We start from the raw sequence: 22,747 nt of genomic DNA, 5'->3' as shown, positions 1-22,747 counted from the left end.
CACTAATGGCTCTCCCACCAGAAAATGTCCCGGCGTTAACGCCTGTAAATCATTCGGATCGTCACTGAGTGCCTGCAACGGCCTTGAGTTCAAAATTGCTTCTATTCCAGCAAGCAATGTCAACATCTGCTCATAAGTCAGTACTTTCGCTCCGACCACTCTTGTTAAGTGAAATTTCATAGATTTCACTGCGGCCTCATAGATGCCACCTTGATGTGGCGCTGCTGGAGTCATAAATCTCCACTCTGTCCCTTTCGCACCAAGAAAGTCCATCGTCTCTTTCCCTTGCCAAAGTTCTTTCGCTTTCTGTAGTTCTTTCGCAGCTCCAACAAACGTTGTCGCTGTACATTCTTTCGCATCTTCCCCTTCGGGCTATAAATCTTTCGTAGCAGGCAATGAATGCAGTTGATGTCAGACTTGACACAACGTCAATATGTATGGCTCTCGTTTTGAGACAAACAAAAATAGAGACCCAACATTTCTGTCTCGTTATCTGTTCACCGACTCTGTCCAATCTACACCTGTGTGTAGAAATGCCTTTCCAGGAGATACTCTTTCCTTTGGCAGATCTGCCATTAGCTAGCTTTCGTATCTGTGGTTGTATCGAACACAAACCAAACACTTGTGTATGAACATTCTCAATTCGCTTCTTAATCTCGGAATCCAAAATCTTTCTCGTATGTGTTGCATCATGAACTGAACAGCCCCGTGCTTTGTTGCCTTGTGAGCACTGTCCATTATCAACCATGCTAGTCGAGAACCAGTCGGTACTATCGCTGGATGTTTCTTTCCATATTCTATCTCAGATCTTTCCAGTCGCCCCCCAGCCCTCAGGACCAATTTATCATCCAATACAGGCTTTAGAGCTTCTATCTTACTTCTCTCGTGCAAATTTCTCTTCTTTCGGATGGCCGTTATTTCTTTCCCAAAATATCTTTCCTGTTCTCTCCGCAGCAGATATACTACCGCACCTTCTTTCTCTGACGATGTGAGTTGAATCGCCTTTCTTTCCAGCTTCGTTGCGTACCGCAACGAACGTCTTCGCCTCTTTCCGTACTTTCTCTCCCATTCTCTCGATTCTTTCACCTTCGCTTTTACTTTGTCTATGAAGCGAAAAACGAATGCAGTAACGTTAATTGCTTTCTCCAATGTGGTCGTACATTCATGTATCGGAACACTCTTTCCAGTCTCTTTGATATTCATTTATAACATGTCGTAAAACTTGATGAGAGTAAACACTTTCATCTCATCCCTCCCCCCATCTGAAAGATTTGGCACATAGCTTTCAGATTTCCATTCGGAGTGAGGTAGTGATAGCCAGTCCGGTCCCTCCAGCCATAACTTGCTGTCGACCAGTGCAGATGGCTTCATTCCCCTGCTCAGCAGGTCAGCAGGATTGTCTTTCGTACCTACATGCTTCCATCTTTTGACTTTCGTATTTGTTTGAATCGACGAAACTCTGTTCGCGACATAAGTCTTTAAATCGCATGGTGGTTTGCTAATCCAATGTAAGGTAACAGTCGAATCTGTCCATAGATTGTACTCTATGTCTTTCCATTGCATAATTTCTTTCACATTGACGAATAACCTTCCCAGCAGCTCAGCTGCTGCTAGTTCAAGACGTGGTATCGTGATTGCCTTTAATGGTGCTACACGCGTTCTTGACTTGAAGCAATGTAGACTTGATCTTTCCATTTGGATATTCTGTCCTGACATAAATTACTGCCCCATAAGCTTTCTCAGACGCATCTGAGAACCCATGAATTTCTTTCCTTACATCTTTCGATGTACCTATCCATCTTTCCATTTTAAATCTTTCCAAGAAAGTAATCTCTTTCCAAAAATCTTTCCATCTTTCCTGAATGTCTTTCGACAATTCATCATCCCAATCCTTCTTTCCTCGCCATATGTCTTGTATAAGAATTTTACCAAGAATCGTTACTGGCGATAAAAATCCATTTGGATCGTACAACTGTGCTATGCAGCTAACTACTTTCCTCTTTGTCATTATATCCTCAGATATTGGTGTCTTTACTACAAATGTAAATTGATCTCTGTCGAGTAACCATTTTAATCGCAGAATCGACGCTTTGTCGTCTTCTTGGAATACAATCGAATTTTGCTCCTCATAGTTCATGTTTTCTATGAGAGCTCTGGAATTCGAACTCCATTTTCTTAGCTCGAAACCTGCACTCTTTAGTATCAAGTCAATCTCCTTCGATAACTTTATTGCTTCAACTTCAGAATCAGCACCTATGGCGCAGTCATCCATGTAGAAGTCTTCTTAAATTGCCTTGGTGGCAGTAGGAAATTTCAATTCCATATCTTTCGCACATTGCACCTAGGCTCTCACTGCATTGTGAGCCGATGATGCCATTCCATACGTGACTACCGTGAGCCAGTATTCTCTTAATCTTTCCTTTGGGCTTTCCCTCAAATAAATTCTTTGAAGGTCCCACTGTTCTTTCGCAATCTTTACCATTCGGAACATCATCTTGATGTCTGCACTAATCGCAACTCTATGCCTTCTAAAACGCATTAGAATATTGTGCAGATCCATCTGTAGTTTCTCTCCTACCATCTGAACATCGTTCAACGATATTCCATTGGTTGTTTCAGTTTCAAACAGACATTCAAAGCAGATAGACGTGCAGCGGATAGTTTTAAACACTTAACAAAAACAACCACCAAATCTACCAGCGAAGGGTTTTACCTGCGACGATTTTCAAAAGTTTTATTACCCTGTGGTAATAAAACCCGAAATCATTAGCAGAGTTAAGCTACCTAAGCCAACCCTTAATTAATGTGCGCATGAAAGTTTTTCCTAAAATATCGTGCGAGGATTAAACTAAGTGGTGCCATATAATAATTAAAGTAAAAACAATTAGCAGCAATTAAAAATGGGTGAGCCTTTTAATCTTGAAAGTGCGTTTATTGCCCTGGGAGAACTAATTAAGAGGATCATCAACGACCTGGGTCCTGAACACGGATCGCGAATCAATAAAACCCTAGGAAGTTTTATCACAAGGGATGATCAATTGCAGAAGAACAAAGAAGACAAAGCCGAAGATGAAATGGAAACCGAAAGTGAAGAAAGCTCATCGACACACGCCAACGATGAGATACTTGTGATTCTGCTTCCAGTTCGGAAATTGATGGTGAATCTCCCCAGCCAGGGCAGAAGAGGCCTAGGAAATCCGGAAAAGGAGCAACTGCAGCCAAAAAACTAATAATCACGGATTTCTACAAGCCATCAACAGCAACAGCCCAGCATTCTCCGAATAAGCAGCCAACATCAGCCAGTCCAAACAAGCCGCCAACAGCACAACAGTCACAAGCTGCAACACAGCCACCAACAGCTAAACAACCAGCAACAGCAAGTACAACTGCCGCCCAGCCACGGCCTCCAATCACCACCACCAAGACAACAGGAATGCCACCAATCTTCTGTTTTTCCGCTAACATCGCGGAAATCAGCAGATTCTGCAAAAATAAAAACCTCAAGGTGACATTTAAAAACAGGAGCACAAAGACAACCATCATTTCAACTGGGAACCGCCAATCTTTTGAGGACATTAAAAACTTCCTAAAAGCGAGGAAGATCCAATTTAATACCTTTACACCCCGAGAAGATAGGAAGAACCTACTAATGCTGAAAGGACTTCACTTCACACTCGCAGCCATTGAAATAGAAGATGAACTTAGGATCGAGGGTCTCCCAGTCATCAAAGTCACTGAATTCAAGTCCAAAAAGGCACAGGGCAAAGAATTCAACAACTTCGTCGTAGAACTAAATAAGAGCTGTGACATCGCCGAGGTCTACTCAAAGACATTGATAATGAACCACCGGGTTCATTGGGAGCGTCTTAGGACCAACGACATCGTGCAATGCCGAAACTGCCAACGTTTTGGTCACGTTGCCACAAACTGCGGCCGCCAATATGTTTGCGTTAAGTGCAAAGAAGACCATGAACCAGGACAATGTAGAAGGAAGGAAAACACCGGATCGGATGTATGGTGCGCCAACTGTAAGAAGGAAGGACATCCAGCTAGCTTCAAAGGATGCCCGACACTGAAAGCTAAGCTTACCGAAAGGAATAAGGTGCTGGCGCAGAAAAAGTCTCACCAGGAGTTTGCTGCTAAGTCAGCATGTACCATTACCCGGCCAGCAGTGAGCTATGCAGCAATGGCCCTAAAAGCACAACCACCAAAGGCAGCAACACCCAAGCCAATAGCACCAATGAAGAACCAAACACAATGACAGCAAACCAGGACTCCAGCAAAGAGCATCCCAGTTAAGTCAGGGCCAACTAAGCCGACCAGACCAGCATCTACATCAGCACCACCACCGATGAATCTCAACAACGAAGTTGAGCGCCTCTTCGGAAGTGACCTCTTGTCAGTGATGCAGAAAGCCCGGAGTGCCGTTCCGCCTAACTATGGGCTTCTGAGTGATAAAGATAAGTCCGCGGCCTTAGCCACCTTCATCTACACACTATGTCATTAAAGAAGCTCCGCATACTGACGTACAATTTCAATTCATTGTACAGCCTGGAGAAGAGGACATCATTCAACTTGTTCTTGAAGAACAACAGCCCAGACATCGCCCTCATCAGCGAGACCAACGTGACACGGAAAAATAACATTGACATCGTTGGATTTAACACCTTCCGACAGGACAAAGCCGAGAACCGCAGAGGGACTGCAATTTTTGTAAAGAAAAATATAAGCACCAGTGAAACCATCATCAAAGGACTCTCGACCAGTGAAGCTACTGCTGTAATCTTAAACCTAGGAAGAGATGAGACACTCACCATAATAAGCGTGTACTTCAAATGCAATTCCACGGCCAAAAACATCCAGAGCGACTTACAGACATTCAACGGCACACTCTCGAGAAGCACTTATGGACTCATCGGCGGTGATTTCAATGCTAGACATCACCTTTGGATGGATTCAACAATCAACACTGAAGGGAAGGCAATATCCGACTGGTTGGATTTCAACAGTGCCCAACACTCGTTAGTTGTAATTTCTCAACCGAAACCAACCTACCCAAGAACACCTTCAATATTGGACTTCTTCTTAGTAACATCAAATTTTGTGCATATTCATCCTGATTTCTGCAACTTTATCTGTTCAACAGTATCCAGCGACTCGGACCATGAAGCAGTTCAGCTCAGTATTAAGCTTCATCAGCCCATCAACTTAGTGACACAACCAGCGGAACACTTCATCAACTATAGGAGATTGGATATAGACAGGCTGCAGAGAGAGGTTGAACAATCCATCACTTTCCCACCACACAACAGAAATCTCCAGAATGTTGAAATTGATGCTGCTATTGATTCTCTGGAAACGGCAATCACAAGTGCACTGGACAATCAAAAACAGCCGAAGACATCAAAGGACCGCTACCAACATCTTCCAGTACACGTGCAAAATTTATACGCACACAGACAGCGGTTAAGAAAACGCCTCCAAAGGATCCACAAGCGGGACTTAAACACATCAAATGCCAACTACCGGACAGTGTGGAGTGAGCTGCAGTGCACCAACATCATGCTCCGTAACGCCATTCAACACTTCAACAACACACAGTTCCAGAAGAGACTGCAGTCAATAAAGCCCGGACCTGATGCCTTCAAGAATATCAACCGAATTGTTGGACAGAAGTCACCAATGCCGGAAGTTATTAACACCAACAATGGAGAAGCAACAACATCTCAGGAAAAAGCAGAAGCATTTGCAGCCCACTTCGAAGGTAACTTCACACCGAACCCTTCCGCAGACCCAGTCTTCTTACAGGAAATGGAAGCATCCATCCGAAGGACCTTAGTACCTAACATCGATGTAGCAACATTCAGCAACACCAATCCCGCAAGTGATCCAGTTGACATCCCAAACCTGAGCACCCCAGAAGAGATTGCCGAAATAATTAGCCTATCCAAACCTAAGAAATCAGCCGGACCGGATGGCATTTCCAACTTCGTCATTAAGAGGCTCCCGCAGACAATATTAATCTTCTTAACCATTATCCTCAACAACTGCATCAACAACAGCTACTTCCCGCAGAAATGGAAAACTGCAAGAATCGTGGCAATTCCTAAGAAAGGTGCGAGGAACATTATATCTAATTACAGGCCAATTTCTCTTCTCAACAACCTAAGTAAGCTCTTGGAAGAGCTGACACTGAGGAAGCTCAAGAAGTTTTGCAGCGATTTCAACATTATCCCAGACATGCAGTTCGGCTTTCGGGAGAAGCACTCCACACTGCATCCGCTCATGAAGTTCCACCAAGACATCACCTCAGCTTTGAACAACCATCAAGTTACCGTCGCATGCTTTCTGGATGTCGAGAAAGCATTTGACAGCGTATGGATAGAAGCCCTTATCCATAAACTTCATTTACTAGGCTTCCCTGTAGCACTAATAAAAATCATTTTTTCTTTTCTTTCTTCTAGGAACTTCTTCGTACAAGTGGAGGATAGAAAATCAGCAATGAAGTGCATTAGAGCTGGAGTTGCCCAAGGATCAAAACTTGGTCCCTTCCTTTATAGTATCCTGACGTCAGACCAGCCGCTTGCAAGTGAGTGCGAGAACCTGCTTTACGCTGACGATTTGCTCACATACCACAAATCCGTCTCGCCAACGATAGCTGCCAGGAAAGTTGAAGCTCACATTCGAAAACTGTATGAGTTCTACAGTAAATGGGGTATCCGGATCAACTCATCCAAATCGGAATTACTGTGCTTTAGACGAACAGGAGGACGAAGCATTCGGTCAGCTGCAAACTGTAGGAGCATCACACTTACACTACCTGATGGTACTAAATTGGCAGCCAAACGCAACGCGAAGTATTTAGGGATCAACTTTAACGAGCTCCTGAGGTTCAACCTTCACTCTAGGTCTGTCCTGAAAAAAGCCAACTACGCCTTCCATCGCCTTCACCCCCTGATGAAGAGAAGAAACGGATTAAGCCAACCAACGAAACTCCTGATCTACAAGCAGCTTCTACGACCTGTCATCGCCTATAGCTTTCCGGTATGGTATACCATTTCCAAGACAGCCATGAAGGAACTTCAAATTTTTGAGAGGAAAATTCTGAGGATCTGCACCGGACTTTACTTCGATCGACAGCGACAAAAATACTACAGCAACGAGCGACTTTACGAGGAAGCAAACATCATGACGTTGGAAAAGTATCTGCTGCAATCTGCAAAGAAACTTGTCGGAAGCATCGCCAACCACCCCAATCAGCTGATGAGAAGCATGAGAACCCAACAACGACATCCCGAACCCAGATACCTTAATGCTTTGGATATTCTAGATGAGCACATAATCAGTGCCGTCTTTACCATAAGGGCACACGGGGCCCGTGCCCAGGGCCCCCATTCTCAGGGGGGCCCCGAAGGAACGAAAATTTCTCTCACACATTTATTCTCAAAAAATTTTTGTCAGACAGACCATCTACCAAAAAATTTTAGTTTTTATATGGCAACCAAACAATCAAATAAAGTTTTTTCTACACCTGCTCGGGAAATATATGTTTTCAAAATGAAAACAAATAATTTGGCGTTGTATGCGGACAAAATTTTAAATCCAAACAACCAAACCCAAATTCAATTTTCAAAAAAAGAAGCCAATAATATTTTCAAAAAACAAGAAAAATATCTTTTTTTTCCACTGTAGGTAAGATTTATTTATTATTTATTAATACAAACAACGAATTCTCTTCCATTATCTTTTTCCTTAAATAATAATTTCGTTTGTAGTTGCAAAGCTGTCAAATTTGTAGTGCGTGCTAAAATCAGTGTACAAATATGTGTAGATTCGTATTAAAAGACGAAAAAAGAATCAATTCGTCGGCAAAAAAACTTCAATGCTTTTTCCGTTGGAAGACGTTTAAGAAAAAACTATTGCCGGCTCATCGGTTCAATGGAAAACGCCATGGTACAATAGGTTGGCATCCCAAACATTTTTTAATTTGAATTGCGAATTTCTCTCGTATTTAAAGATACACATAAAATTCATTAAATAACTTTAAAAAAAATTGTTTAAAAAAAAAAAAAAAATAATTTTTTTTAAATCCAAAAATAATTTTTTTAAAAAGTTTTCTTAATTTTAATATCAGTTTAAACCTTTTTATGTCAAAATTTTCATTAAAATCGGTTGTGTCGTTTACATTAAGAAATCGGTTCTATGGCAAGTAGGTACCGTTAATAACGATCCAAAAAAATAATTTTCTTATTTCAAAAGTGCGGCCTTATTTGCAGCATTACATGTTTTTTTTTATCCGTTTTTGAGAAAATTGAAATATCTCGAAAACTTTATAGGTATTGAAGATATCCGTTGAAAAATAGACATTAAAATAAAATAAAAAAAACGGTTCTTGGAAACCACGTAGGTACAAATTGTTTGTACCGATTTTTTAGCAAATCTATCAATCCCTTTGAGCTCTTTTTTTTCCAATTCTTCAAACTGAAACTTATAACGGATACAGGGTACAATGATTGGCAGTGGCAAGATTGATGTCTCAATGCACGTATTATTAGCACCCCCTGCCAAATAGACACTAGGTACTTTATATGGAATGATATATTGGCACGCCTTTTTAACCAACCATTGCCTTTTAGCCAACCATTGTGCTTTTTTTACTTTCCAAAAGGGCCCCAAATTTTTGTGTGCCCAAGGGCCCCAGGATAGTTAAAGACGGCCCTGCACATAATCCCAACCGACAACGAGGAAGTAGTTTACTTTTACGCCGATACGCAATCGGCCTACTACCGCGGCTAAATGCCATACCACCCAACCCACCATTATCAATACCACAACTGGACAACCGGGACGGAACACCCCGAGGATAACCTAGTCAGCAGACTTGTAAAATTAAGCCTATTCATGTACTATATTTATATATATTTTATCTTTTATCCATTGTATAAGGTTAGGCCCCATATGTGCCAACAAATTTTATATCAATCAATGTATGTTATTAGAAATAAGTTAAGCTTAAGTCAATTGTATATAGTATGTTCAATAAAACAAAATTGAAAAAAAAATCCATTGGTTGTTTTACAGCTGGCGTCAAAGACCACTCGGAACTTCTTTGTGACGCAATGGTGTGGAATGTGATAAATTGTTTGAATATGACGCCTTTCAACAACAGGAGTCATAAGACCAGATCTTTCGTACTCTCTCATAAAGTCAACATACTTCTCTTTCAGCTCAGCATCTCTTTCCAACTTTCTTTCCAAGGCAAAAAACCTTCGCTTCGCTATGAGCTCGGTAGTGCCTATGTCTTTCCATGATTCCTTTAAAGGAATCGTTACAACAAACTTTCCAGAACTGTCACCAGTTCTTCTTCTTTCGATCTTGTGAACGAGGGTTTAATCCCGTCTAATAACCATAATCTCTTAAGTGCTTCATGTAACTGTTCGTTACTCAAAGCTATTGTGTATGTCTGTCCAAATTCTTTCCCAGAGAGAAACTCTCCCTGCTGTCCTAAAACTATCTTTCCAAAAGTGGTTTTTAAACAGACCACACTATCTGTCCGTCTGTCCATCTTTCCAAACATGGCTGCTAGGAATTTGCATCCTAGCAGCAGGTCCACTGGACCCTCTTTCCAATAATCAGGATCGGCCAATGGCAGCTCTTGAGATGTATCGTTAACCATACATGTCAAGTTCTGTGCTATTATCATTGGCCTCCACTGATCTTCTTTCGGCAAAACCCAAAATTCTTGCTCAACCATTATCTCTTTCGAAAACCATGGTCTAATCTTTAGTATGGTTTTATGTTTGATATGAAGCGGCTGACCGCTAATCCCCATCGCTTTCCTTGATACCTGTTCTTTCGTTACCATTAATCTTTCCACCAATTGGCTATTCACCAGATTGGCCTGAGATGTACAACATGTCTTTTAAAATCTTTCCATGATGTCTTGCTGCCAGTATCGTCCGAATCGCCTTTCTGTCGTTCTTTTCTATCGCTCTCCATATTCTTTCGTTTCATAGCTTTCCCCATCGTATCTTTCCTGTCTTTCTGTACGATTTTACGGCGCTTCGCTGGCACACCATCTAGTCAGTCGGATTTTTGCTTTCGTCCACTTGTCTGTCCACTTCTTTTCTTTCCTTGCTCCTGGACTCGGAGCACCATCAAGTCTTCCTTGTTCATTTCTTTGATTCGGTGACCAGAGCATCTGGTACATGGACCTTGGAAGCACTCTTTCGCTGAATGTCCGTTCTTTAGACAATTCGGACAGATGTTTTTGTCCCTTACTAAGTTCTGTCTCGCTTGAAGTGTCAATGCTTGGAACTCCGGGCAGTCCCAAAGCGGATGTGTCATCGAAAAACACGCTTGACAAAGTTTTCTTCGGCTTTCGTCCGTGCGGCCAGCTCGTGATGACATTGGCCTTCTATCTTGCCGTCGCTCTGTCGCTCTTTCCGGTTGTCTGTTCACTTGTCTTTCGACCTGCCTCAGGAAATCTCTCTTCTTTCGTAAGGGCGATCATGCGTTGTACTGCATGGATGGCCGCCTGTAGAGCATATTCGGCATTGCTGCTATCCATTCTGTCCAACTTTCCAATCTGTCCAACTTAACAATCTATCCAATTTCAATCTATCGAATCTGTCCAATCTATCCAATCTATCCAATCTTTCCAATCTATCGATTCTGTCCAATCTATCGAATCTATCGAATCTGTCCAATCTATCGAATCTTTCCAATCTATCGAATCTGTCTAATCTATAGAATCTTTCCAATCTATCGAATCTGTCCAATCTATCGAATCTGTCTAATCTATCGAATCTTTCCAATCTATCGAATCTGTCCAATCTATCGAATCTATCCAATCTATCGAATCTGTCCAATCTATCGAATCTTTCCAATCTATCGAATCTGTCCAATCTATCGAATCTTTCCAATCTATCGAATCTGTCTAATCTATCGAATCTTTCCAATCTATCGAATCTGTCCAATCTATCGAATCTTTCTAATCTGTCGAATCTTTCCAATCTATCGAATCTGTCCAATCTATCGAATCTGTCCAATCTATCGAATCTGATTAAATAATCAAAACAGCATTAATACCTGAAAACCTGAAATTGTCTAATAAAAATAACAAAGATAACAAGGAGAATGGAACCAGAGAATGACGGCTCACTCAGCCCGGCTCAGCCTTACGTCCACGACTCATCCCTATTAACTGAGAGAATCGCTCTTTGATTTCAGGCATGAGCACGTACTGAGGACTCACCAACTCCAACTCGACTCAATCCTGTTTGTAAAAATAAAATAAAAGTCAAAAATGAAATAATAATAAAAGAATATATGATTTGTGTGTGTTTGCTGTATTGTTGTTGTAGCCAAATTGGCTATTCTGTCCATCTGTCCACTTGCAAGTTTTCTTTCCAAGCTTATGGCAACTACACATAATTAAATGTTTTGAGTTCCTGCTTTTTCTTTCCAAGCTTATGGCAACTACAAATAGTTAAATGTTTTGAGTTCCTGGTTTTTCTTTCCATTTGTTTTTTTTCCCTATCATGCTTTTAAATACCTTGATGCATCTTACCTCTTTCCTAACATCTGTCCATTAAAGTCGTGCAATCGACAACTGAGATGCACTCTATGCCATTTGAAAAAAATGGAAAAATAAATAAAAACAACTTTCCTTCAAAAATTGTAATTCAATAACAACAACAAAGGAAAACAAACCAAAAATCTATCCTTCTCTTTCCTACAAATTCATATTTTCTTTCCGTACCACAATAACCAATATTTCTTTCCAACTTACCATAGCACATCCATGCCTCTCTTTCCGATAGAAGATATATTTTCTTCTTTTCTTTCCAAAATATTTTTTCTGTCCAAACAACCATAGCACATACGTGCCTCTCTTTCCGATAGAAGATATATTTTTCTTCTTTTCTTTCCAAAACATTCTCTGTCCCAACAACAATACAACAAACAAAAAAAACTAAAAGCATGATAGAATATTTTTTCTCGATAAAAATATTATTTTCTTTCCAAAACTCTGACACCCATTCTCTTTATATGAGTGCATTTCTTTCCAAAATTTAAAATATTTTCTTTCTCAAATAATAATAAGAAATAATAAAAAAATAATATGTTTTTTCTTTCGTATGATTGTAAAATATGGAACTTAATTTCTCTCCGTCTTTCCTCTGAAAATTATATCTCTCCCTTTCCGATGAACGAACCTGAGCAATATAGCAGATTTCGTTCCCTTTTTCTTTCCAAAAAATATACCTCTTTCTTTCCAAAAAAATTCAACAGATTTCGCACACACTCGCACACACGTATTTCATCTAGAATGTTCTTTCCGAAAAATTCAAAAATTGTCTTTCCTACTTTCCACTAACTCCGTTCTCGTCTCTCCCCCCGTCATGGCACATAACAACCACAACGAGTATTTTCTTTGAGAAGAAGGAGAACATGATTCCAAACGGAAAAACTTTAAACCGCTCAAAAAATCTCAAATTCCCTAACACACCACCATTCATATCTCAATCGTATTTTTCTATCGGATAAATTTTATTCTTTTCCTCTTTTCGTTCTATCAAATTCTTTCCAATATATTAAATTATCTATTTCTTAAACTTTCAACTTTGTAAAAAACTTTACTACTTTCCCTACAGCAACACAACACTCACCAAATAATCATGCCTATTACCGAAGACGCAGAAGCACTGCGGCGGGAGTGAGAGTCACTTTCGCAAGATTTTCTATTACCGAACCCGCCCGGTGCGGAAGTGATAACTGTCGGTAACATAGTTCATTGTTTTGACATTTTACATCTCATGTCAAAATTCACATATTAACAGTTAGCACAAATGGAAAGTAACAAAAAGTAAGTTAAAAACAAAAAAATGGTAAAATTATTTAAAAACCATTATTTTTTTGCAGAAAAAGAATAACAAATCGTGACCAGTTCCACGAGATGGTCGAAAGAATGAAAATCGAACCTGATATAGCCAAAAACTTCACCAAAAAGTCTCCGGAGGAGGTTCAAGTATTTTGGCAAAACTTGGCGGAAACTTTAAATGCTCAGGGTCCACCAATAAAAGAAGTTGCGGAGTGGAAAAAGGTCAATTGGGTTTTTAAACAGTTAAATGAATTGAAATAACTATTGTTCTTTCATTAATTTTAGGTTTGGTCTGACTTAAAATCCTCATTGAGGAAAAAGTTATCTCAAAATAAAAGATTGCTAAATGCAACGGGTGGTGGCCCATATGAACAAGTTAACTTTAGTCCGTTAGAAGAAGACGTTATTCAGCTCTTGTGCCTAAGAGACTGTGTCGATGGTATTCCCCAGACCCAAGCTTTTGGAATGCCAAAAAAACGAAGGCTTGGGGCAACATTCGTGGCCAGTTCAGTTACACCACCTGTTTGTTCCCTTCAAAACAGTTTTTCCGAAGAAGCAGGTTTAACGATCGAAGTCTTAGATGAAAGCTTCGGAATCGTAGAAAAAGAGAACGACACCAATATACCCAACATTTCAAACCCAACGCCAAAACCAAAACCAACTACAAATACAAAACCACCAACCCAAACTAAATTGTTGGAAGACCAAATTGGTCTTCAAAAAAACCTTTATGAAAAGGTTACAGACATAATGACAGAAAACCTTAAACTGCACCAGGAACTTGATTCCAAGATGGAAAAAATTTCCCTCTCTCTACAGAGATTAGAGAGGCATGAGGAGAAGAAAAATAACATTCTACAATCATTTCTTCAAGAGAATGTCCGACACAACTTTAAAATAGAAAGTTTAATGAAAAGACAAGAAGGATCGGAAACTGTGTCAGACATGTCTGATTAAAACATGACTTCTCAGGGTAGAGTTGCCTAATTTCAGCCGTCTCTAGTTTGCGGCCACCTTTCTGTAATCGTTATAACTAGTGATTTCGAAAATCGTTGTAACTAGTGATTTCGAGGGTTTATTCCAAATGTTCGCTCTTATGCTATTCTAATATATAAAAGAATAAACCGAAAGAAATCACTAGTTATAAAGATTTTCAGAAAGGTTACCGGAAACTGGAGACGGCCGAAATTAGGCAAGTCTACCCTATGAAATGTGATTTTTGTTTTTACTTTTAATTAATTTTTTTTTAAACAAAACGTATGAAATTTCGTATTATTTATTATGTTGCTATTACTTATGTTCCTATTACTTACTTTTTATTTTGTGCAATCCAAAATTTTATGAAGTTTGAAAAGTAGTACCTGAATTTAACGAAATATTTTATTTTCATTTTTGTTTTTTTTTTTTTTAATATTAAGCTTGTTTTTTGTATAAATATACATTAAAAAAAATACAAAGTTTTTTTAATTTTTTTAAAAATTTACTAAAAATTCATTTCGCAGAACGTTCGCTTGTTCCTGGTATATGTTGTTTTGATTGATTTCTTCAGGAACATCTTCCCTTTCCTCTTCTTCTCCGGCATCGTCTCCTTCTTCAAAATCTGCAACATTTTGATCATTTGATTTGAAATGAATTCTTATGTTGTGGAGTGCTGCGGCAACATTAACTATTTGGATAGCTTTAGTCGGTGAATAGTGCAGCTGCCGAGCACCCAAGCAACATCTGCACCAATTTTTCCAAACCCCAAAAGTCCTTTCAATAACATTGCGGGCCTTGCTGTGGGTTGTATTGAATCGACTTTTGGGGGTTCCAACACCTGCGTTGCGGAATGGAGTTATCAGCCAGGGAGAAAGAGAAAGAGGATATAAATATATTTATAAATTAATCTTGTGCAATAAATGAATCGTTTATTTTCAAAACATGATAAGTCCACTTTTTTTCAAAATTCGTTTTTTTAACTGAATATGTTCTTGGGGGATAACCACACCTGCCTTCAAAATATGAAGCATCTACTCAGTCTATATTCGATTTTACAGCTAAGCGAAAAAAAAATTTATTGTCAAAACATTATAAAAGTCCCGGACTTATCATCTTTTGAAAATAAACAGCAACTTTTTTATGAGTAATTGACTACACATAGAGAAGCTGACTACTGACTCAAAATCTTAAGTTGAAGGCGTCTTTCAAGTAAAATAACTACTCGAAACATTATATTCTATTCCCAAATGCAATTGTTGGATAGACTGAGGCTTTAAAAAAAATTGTATATTCATTTTAAAACTAATTTCACATTCGTTTATTTTCAAAGAATGATAAGTCCAAAATCGTTTTTATTTTTTATCTTTTAAGCAATCGGTCCAAAAAGTAAATACCAAACGATATTCTGTAGCTAGGTAAAAGTTCTACAAAATATATTTTTTATACATTTTGCAACACTTAACAAAAGAAAATAGAACGTTTTTTTCTTCTCCTGAAAAATTTGAAATCATGGACTTATCATGTTTTGAAAATAAATGATTCAAATGTTTTTAATAAAAATAATTCGTACCAAGCAATCTTGTGTTTCTATCCCCATTATCGTACAAGGACTTGAAGTACTGATATGCCTCACTGTTTCCCCATACAACACTGTCATGACTGGAACCAGGATATTTTGCATCCACGTATCGGATTTTCTGTTCATGATCACAAATCTGAAATTTAAGAAAGTTAAAAAAATATTAAAAATCGAATTGATTAATTATTTATTGTATTAATTATTTATTGTATTCCGATCATTGCATTTAAACTATAAAATCCTTTTCGGTTCAAAAACAGATGTGAATTTTCTCCAGTGGGCTTTGAAATTTTTATATGGGTTCCGTCTATGCACATTATGACACCAGGTATTCTGCCTTTCCTGTAAAAATGCAAACGAGCTTCACTTTTTTCCTCTTCCGTCATGGCAAGACTTATCCATCTCGGACATAACTGCACTTCCAAAATGTTAAGCACTTCGCTGAGCACAACTGATATTGTTGACTGCGCCATCCCTAAATTGAAGTCCTGCCCAACTCCATGCTGATATCCACCTTCAGCCAAGAACCTTAAGCTCGCAGCCAGTTTCAATTCTGGTGAAATCGATGATGACCTTGCAACCGGGGGGAGTTGCCGCTTAAGTTCACGTAGAACATACTTAAAGGCTGGCTTATTTAATCTGAAGTGCTTTATAAATCTGAAATTAAAGTAAAGGAGAATGGGCGTTTTTGACGTTGAACGGCCATTAATAAAATTGGTATCAAATGAAAGAAATAAGAAATAGCTTAGGAAAAATTTTTACATTGGAAGTTTCGCTGTATTGCTCTGCTCTGCCATTTTCCCTGACCCTGAAGACATTGATCTTGAAAAACCGACCAATAGAACTCATAATACAAGATTTTTAAGCCAACCACTTTTGTTTTTCTTCGACCGTTTTTCAAACGATTCAAACTAACAAGAATTGAACAACGAAATTCTGAAAATAGGTTTGAAACTGTTGTTTCAGAAAGCTAATAGTTTGGGTTCTAGATGGTTGGATATTCAAGATTAAGGTCTTCAGAGTAAGGGAAAATGCCATAGTATCATAATACGCACTTAAAATACATATTAAAATTACAACATAGACAATCTACATAAAGTGTTAAATACAAAAAGGCATTTTATCTGTTTCTGAAGTACGTCACAAGGATACAACTTCTGCAAAACATGTGTAAGACTTAATAACATCATAAAATAACAAATTCAATAATGACCACTTAACGTCCACGTTCCATACAAAATTTCAAAACAAGTTTTATAGCAAAAGATGTTTTGTGACTACTTAAATTTGAATTAATTCGAAATTCGCCCAAAGGCGACGGATAATCATTGAACAGGCAAAATCTGAACAATAGAGTGGAGCGTTTTTGGACTTTTCTTTCAGATCACTGCGTGCAACTCATGGTTTATGCCTTGTGCTCTTCTGAACATATTCTGATACTTTTTTTTTATTCGACAATGGAAAAATAAAAATCGGGAAGCCCCTGAAGATTGCTCGTATTTCACGAAAATCGATATTTTATGAGGCGTTAGAACCCATCTGAATTGACTTAATCTTGTTCATTTCACTACCAACTACTCATAACTTAGGCTGAGTGGTCTCTAGAACCAGATCTGATTCCCTTTTTTGAGTCGTTAATGGAAAAAACGAAATCGGGAAGGCTCCGAAAAATGCACATTTTCGCAAAAATTCATATTTTTCAAATTGTATAAAATCCCACCCAGAACCAATTTCTTTTACAACTTGTTTGTATTTGCTTTATTTTTGAGAACCTCATTGAACCTTATAAGCTATGGAGCACTCAAACTGAGAACTTTTCTGTAATATTGACGTCGTTTATGGGGGATTTAAGAAAATGCTACTTTGACATCCCCTGACCCATTTCAATAGAATTTTAAATTCTAATACTACACTTAAAAACTTCGTTAATAATTTAGTTTTTATTTTAAACATTAACCTTTGTAACTGCATTTAATTTATGTCGATATTTTATTTCAATCCTTAGATATTTGACATTTAGATGTTTCCATAATTCTTGCCCATACTAAATCCTTGCTAAATTTTTATTTCGAAGTCAAAATGGCGTAATAATTATACCGTTTAACGATTTACTTTTATGAATTTAACAATATTAAAAACAAAAGTTTGTGGAAAACAAAAGATTGTATGGTATTTAAGAAAACCGTCTGCAGGTAAAGTTAAAAAAAAATTAAGCATGGGCAAGAATTATGGAAACACCTAAATGTCAAATATCTAAGGATTGAAATAAGATATCGACATAAATTAAATGCAGTTACAGAGGTTAGTGTTTAAAATTAAAATTAAATTACTAACGAAGTTTTCAAGTGTAGTATTAGAATTTAAAATTCTATTGAAATGGGTCAGGGGATGTCAAAGTAGCATTTTCTTAAATCCCCCATAAACGACGTCAATATTACAGAAAAGTTCTCAGTTTGAGTGCTCCATAGCTTATAAGGTTCAATGAGGTTCTCACAAATATAGCAAATACAAACAAGTTGTAAAAGAAATTTGTTCTGGGTGGGATTTTATACAATTTGAAAAATCTGAATTTTTGCGAAAATGTGCATTTTTCGGAGCCTTCCCGATTTCGTTTTTTCCGTTAACGACTCAAAAAAGGGAATCAGATCTGGTTCTAGAGACCACTCAGCCTAAGTTATGAGTAGTTGGTAGTGAAATGAACAAGATTAAGTCAATTCAGATGGGTTCTAACGCCTCATAAAATATCGATTTTCGTGAAATACGAGCAATCTTCAGGGGCTTCCCGATATTTATTTTTCCATTGTCGAATAAAAAAAAAGTATCAGAATATGTTCAGAAGAGCACAAGGCATAAACCATGAGTTGCACGCAGTGATCTGAAAGAAAAGTCCAAAAACGCTCCACTCTACTGAACAACCCTAATGGGAAGAGACTTAGCAACAGCAGGAACATCGAGTCACCGTCCTTGAGGGAATCAAGTAAGTTTTTGATTTTCGAATTTCACTGTCGACTTTGATTACTTACACCATTGTTCTATTTCGGAGGCCAACTGTATTGTGATATCTACCTTTCTTAGTTCGCTTTCGTATCGAAACTTTCTATGATGCATTGTTTTCAAATTGATAAGGGCGTACAAGTTAAGTAAAAAGTTTTTTTTTGTAAGGAATATACATACATTCCTTCCAAAATATAGACCCATACTAAAAGCGCTCGTTGCAAGGATGTAAGGTCTTTGTCTAATGACTTTATCCTCAATAAAGATTAACTTTTCCTACCTCCAAGCAATTAGATTCATCTTAACCGTTAATTTTCACAGCTTCGCGTGTCAACTTTTTTTTTATTGCTGGATTATTTTATATTTATTATTTTACCTTTTGTTTTGCTTCTTTAAATTTAAAACAAGTAAAACAAAGTGTAAAATAGTACCTACATTATTATAATCATCTTGCTTTTAATACGAAGTCAATTGCGGTAGAAAAAAACGTTTTCCATTCACAATGCTTCATCATCATCAAGGATAATTTGTATCAATCCTAATTTCAGAAAACTTCCAACATATAAATCCAAAATCTCTACGTCCTCAAATGAACCCTTCCATATATGGAACCACAATGTTTTTGCCCACAAAGACAAATACCCAACCATACCAGTTCCTGCAATATTACCTGATAGTGGTAATATTGCATACCATCTTAGCACAAACTGTTGCGACATAACGCAACAATTCCCTCTGCAATACCCTAAATGAAGGACGAAAAATGTCCGTATACCAATAAATGTAACCCTAATTATCTCAACAACAAGAAGGCGATTCCATTATCTAGTCCTGGTCTGCGAAAACTAATCCGACCGTCAATGACGGCGACTATCAGTGTGAAACCAAAACAGCATACCAAGAGAAAGACTTCATTCACTGGTGGCTATTCAGACTGGAAGTTCTTCAGACTCACTATCAATGAGAGGGTTGCTATTCATTGAACTGTGTTATTACTTATTTAGATATTAAGGGAAGCCAAAATCCCTTTGGTTTAAACTGGTTACCATAAATAAATAAGTTAATAGCTTTGCCAAAATAAAATATTAAAAATAATTTTCTTCTTTAACAGCATCTCTAAAAGTGAAAAATGAAAAACCCAAAACCGACAATAAAAAACCACAAACGACACAGCAACAAAATTACCTCTCGTCACTTCGATAACAACAACCTCATCTGAACACAGCTCCTTCAGCATCTCGACACAAAAAACCACAGACACTGGTTCCAGTACAACTGCAGAATCGGAAGTGGCGAAACTAACAGGCTTCATTCGTCGCGTCGTTCGGTATCGAAAACATTCAGTACATCTCACGTGGTGGATCACAAACTCCATCTATTCATCAATCACGGGTAAGTCGTTCGATCAGTCAAAGTAACTTCGACGATGGTGACAACTATTCAAAGATGGGATTCTCAGACAGCTAAGACGACAACTTCAGAAGTGTTAACATTAAAGCCAAGTCCTCGTATACCCCTTGATTGATAGAACATTCATTTCGTCGAAAAATTGAGGTACTCAAAGGATTTGGGGATCTATTGGGAGCAAGTTTATTTATGTGTTTATCCCTCTACTGGGCTTCTACTTGCCATGGTGTTGCAGGAAAAAAACCTATGAATAAAATACTTACAGTTCATCGGGGAGTTCAAGGATTTTTGTTGCCTTGAACCGTAAATCCATACGTTTCCTTTTTATTTGGGCAAAAAGATTTTCCCTCGAATTAAAATAAAAAACAATGGAATCCATTTGTTTATGTTTTTATTTCCAAAAATTTGTTATTAGTTTTGTTATTGTTTGTTTGTTATTTGCTTTATTTGTTTACGTTTGTTTTCAAAAAAATGACATTTGACTTTATAAATGTCAACTATGACATATGTCGGTAAGCAGTTGTGTGTTTTCGTGGCTCGATAATACAGTTCATCCCGGGGAGTTCACAGATTGAAATTTGATTCGGTTGCGGATCGAGTAGATTCCCGGGGACTGAGTCACTGCGTCTTCTGTAATAGGCATGAATGTTTTTTTTTTATATGTGGACTGTATTTCTTACCTTGGTTTTTCTTTCCAAATTTTCTTTCTCTTTCGCTTTAAATTTTCTGTCGAGTCTTTCGTTTGATTTAATCTATCGACTTTGAGCTATCGTGTTTTTTTTTATATATATTTGTTTTGTTCAAAAAGTTTTAGTTTGTATTAAAGTTTTTATTATTTTGTTCTAACTAAACTCCCCTGAACCGTTTGCGCGTCGCACTGCAAGTGAGGAAAATATTCCATTCATCGCTGCGCAACCGGTTCAGTATCTCTTTCCCCATGCACACTGTATGTATACATTAGAGTGACCGCAACTCCCATAGAAAAAATTTTTCGTCAAATTTTTTTCGGGGGAACCCCATAAAATGTTCCGCCTTTGCAGATTTTTAGATAGCCAAAATTTCAGCTCGATTGGATAACTCTAAATGGTGCCGACACTCGCTCAAAGTATCAAAAATCTCTGTTTTTCACTGTTTTTCGAAGAAAATTAGCTCTAGCTCCAAAACAGATCGGGTTATTTTCACTTTTTATATATTTAATTAAAGGTAGTGTTGTTACACATAATTCACAGATGCTTAATTTGTTTAGTTTTACTAAAAAAGAAAAATATTGTCATCAATTTAAATTTTCAGTACTTACCACAAAAAGAGCTGAAGTGCAAACTCGATTTAAAATTAAACTTTTTTTTAACTGTTTTATTCTGCGGATAGGGATAGAATGGATGTTTCTCTATCTCTGGGCCCTCGGGTAGCAAAAGTATGAGGCATAGTCGTGGGGTGAAAGAGCTATTAACAATGAAACTTTCTTTGTTATTGGATCGATGTAAGGCATCTGATAGAAATGCTTCTGGCATAATTATAGCTACAATAGAAGCACTAGGGCAAAATCCAATTGACTTTGTAGTTTCAAAATCAAACTTACATTCAACAAGAAAAAACTTTTGCTTGGTTTAATGCCCCAAGAGCTTATCTGGCTCCTAAACAAGATCTTGATCTTTTGCGTAATTGCATTGAATACCGCAAGATAGACAAAGATATTTCAGAGAAGGCTCTTGCTAAATTCTCAAACCATTTATGGTATTTGAGTTCAGAGCAGGCAGGTCTGGCGTTCTTTGACCTAACTTTACCAGATGGCGAACAAAATTAGAAACGGCCAACATAATTTTGAAAACCAGTGAAACGGAAACCAACAGAATAGTAAATCCAAAGCTACAGACACATGAAGATGAACAATTTGTCACAGCAGTGTTAAAAAATATTGTGAACAAAGAAACATTGAACTTTTTCAGCCGATTGAAAATAGACACAAGTTTTCTCAAAGAACCTCCAAATCTTTGGCCCGAAAACCCGCATTTTAAAGAAGGCTTTAAAAAAGTACAATCACTTAAAGTCGTAAATGACATGACAGAAAGAGGAGTCAAATTAATAACGGATTTTAATAACCTTTTAACTAAAGATGAGGAACAAAAACAATATGTACTTCAAGTAGTCAGTGAGTGCCGAAAATTGTATCCTGATGCTTCCAAAACTACTTTGTAAATCTGTTGATTAAATTTTTTTAGTATTTACTTCATTAATTATGTATAAGAAATGTAACACGATGTTATTTTTTTTTTGTTTTTTAGGCCGTGTGTGAATTGCGTAAAATAGTTCACATAGGTAAAATATTTGACACTGTTGAGGTGAATAAAAAATTTTCAACTGTTAAAAATTTATTGGGCTCTGGGACCTGGTTAAATTTGAGTTAAATTTTTTTTGCAGATGGTTTTGTTTTGTTTTTTTTTTTTTTATTAAAAAGGAGTTTCATAGCAGAAAAGAGGCAGAGAAAAATATTAAACAATAAGCCATACAGCTGAAATTTTTTTGTTCACCTCAATAGTGTCAAAAATTTTACACAGTGTTAACTATTTAACGCAATTCACACACAGCCTTAGAATTCTGTTAAATGTTTCGTTTTTTTGAATAAAACAGTTTAAAAAAAGTTTCATTTTAAATCGAGTTTGCACTTCAGCTCTTTTTGAGGTAAGTACTGAAAATTTAAATTGATGACAAAATTTTTCTTTTTTGGTAAAACTAAACAAATTTAGCATCTGAATTATGTGTAGCAACACTACCTTTAATTAAATATATAAAAAGTGAAAATAACCCGATCTGTTTGGGAGCTAGAGCTAATTTTCTTCGAAAAACAGTGAAAAAACAGATTTTTGATACTTTGAGCGAGTGTCGGCACCGTTTAGAGTTATCCA

The 22,747-nt window shown here is 37.5% G+C and overlaps 2 protein-coding genes across 2 annotated transcripts; one reads left to right on the top strand and one right to left on the bottom strand.

Moving 5' to 3' along the window:
* Positions 1-12,085: 12,085 nt before the first annotated feature.
* Positions 12,086-14,219, top strand: LOC129906061 (uncharacterized). Its single transcript, XM_055981694.1, has 3 exons — positions 12,086-12,871; positions 12,928-13,108; positions 13,172-14,219. The coding sequence occupies exons 1-3, from the start codon at positions 12,855-12,857 to the stop codon at positions 13,841-13,843; spliced, it is 870 nt and encodes a 289-aa protein (XP_055837669.1). The 5' UTR covers positions 12,086-12,854; the 3' UTR covers positions 13,844-14,219.
* Positions 14,220-14,240: 21 nt separating this feature from the next.
* Positions 14,241-20,492, bottom strand: LOC129906062 (putative nuclease HARBI1). Its single transcript, XM_055981695.1, has 4 exons — positions 20,108-20,492; positions 15,658-16,100; positions 15,435-15,578; positions 14,241-14,702 (listed from the first exon to the last, which is right to left on the bottom strand). Exons 1-4 carry the CDS (start codon positions 20,221-20,223, stop codon positions 14,359-14,361), a joined length of 1,047 nt encoding a protein of 348 aa, XP_055837670.1. The 5' UTR covers positions 20,224-20,492; the 3' UTR covers positions 14,241-14,358.
* Between the last annotated feature and the right edge of the window lie 2,255 nt (positions 20,493-22,747).

This window comes from Episyrphus balteatus, chromosome 1, assembly GCF_945859705.1.
Source record: "Episyrphus balteatus chromosome 1, idEpiBalt1.1, whole genome shotgun sequence".
NCBI lineage: Eukaryota > Metazoa > Arthropoda > Insecta > Diptera > Syrphidae > Episyrphus > Episyrphus balteatus.
Note: the sequence above shows the minus strand (reverse complement) of the source record. Positions and strands in the feature narration are given on the sequence as shown.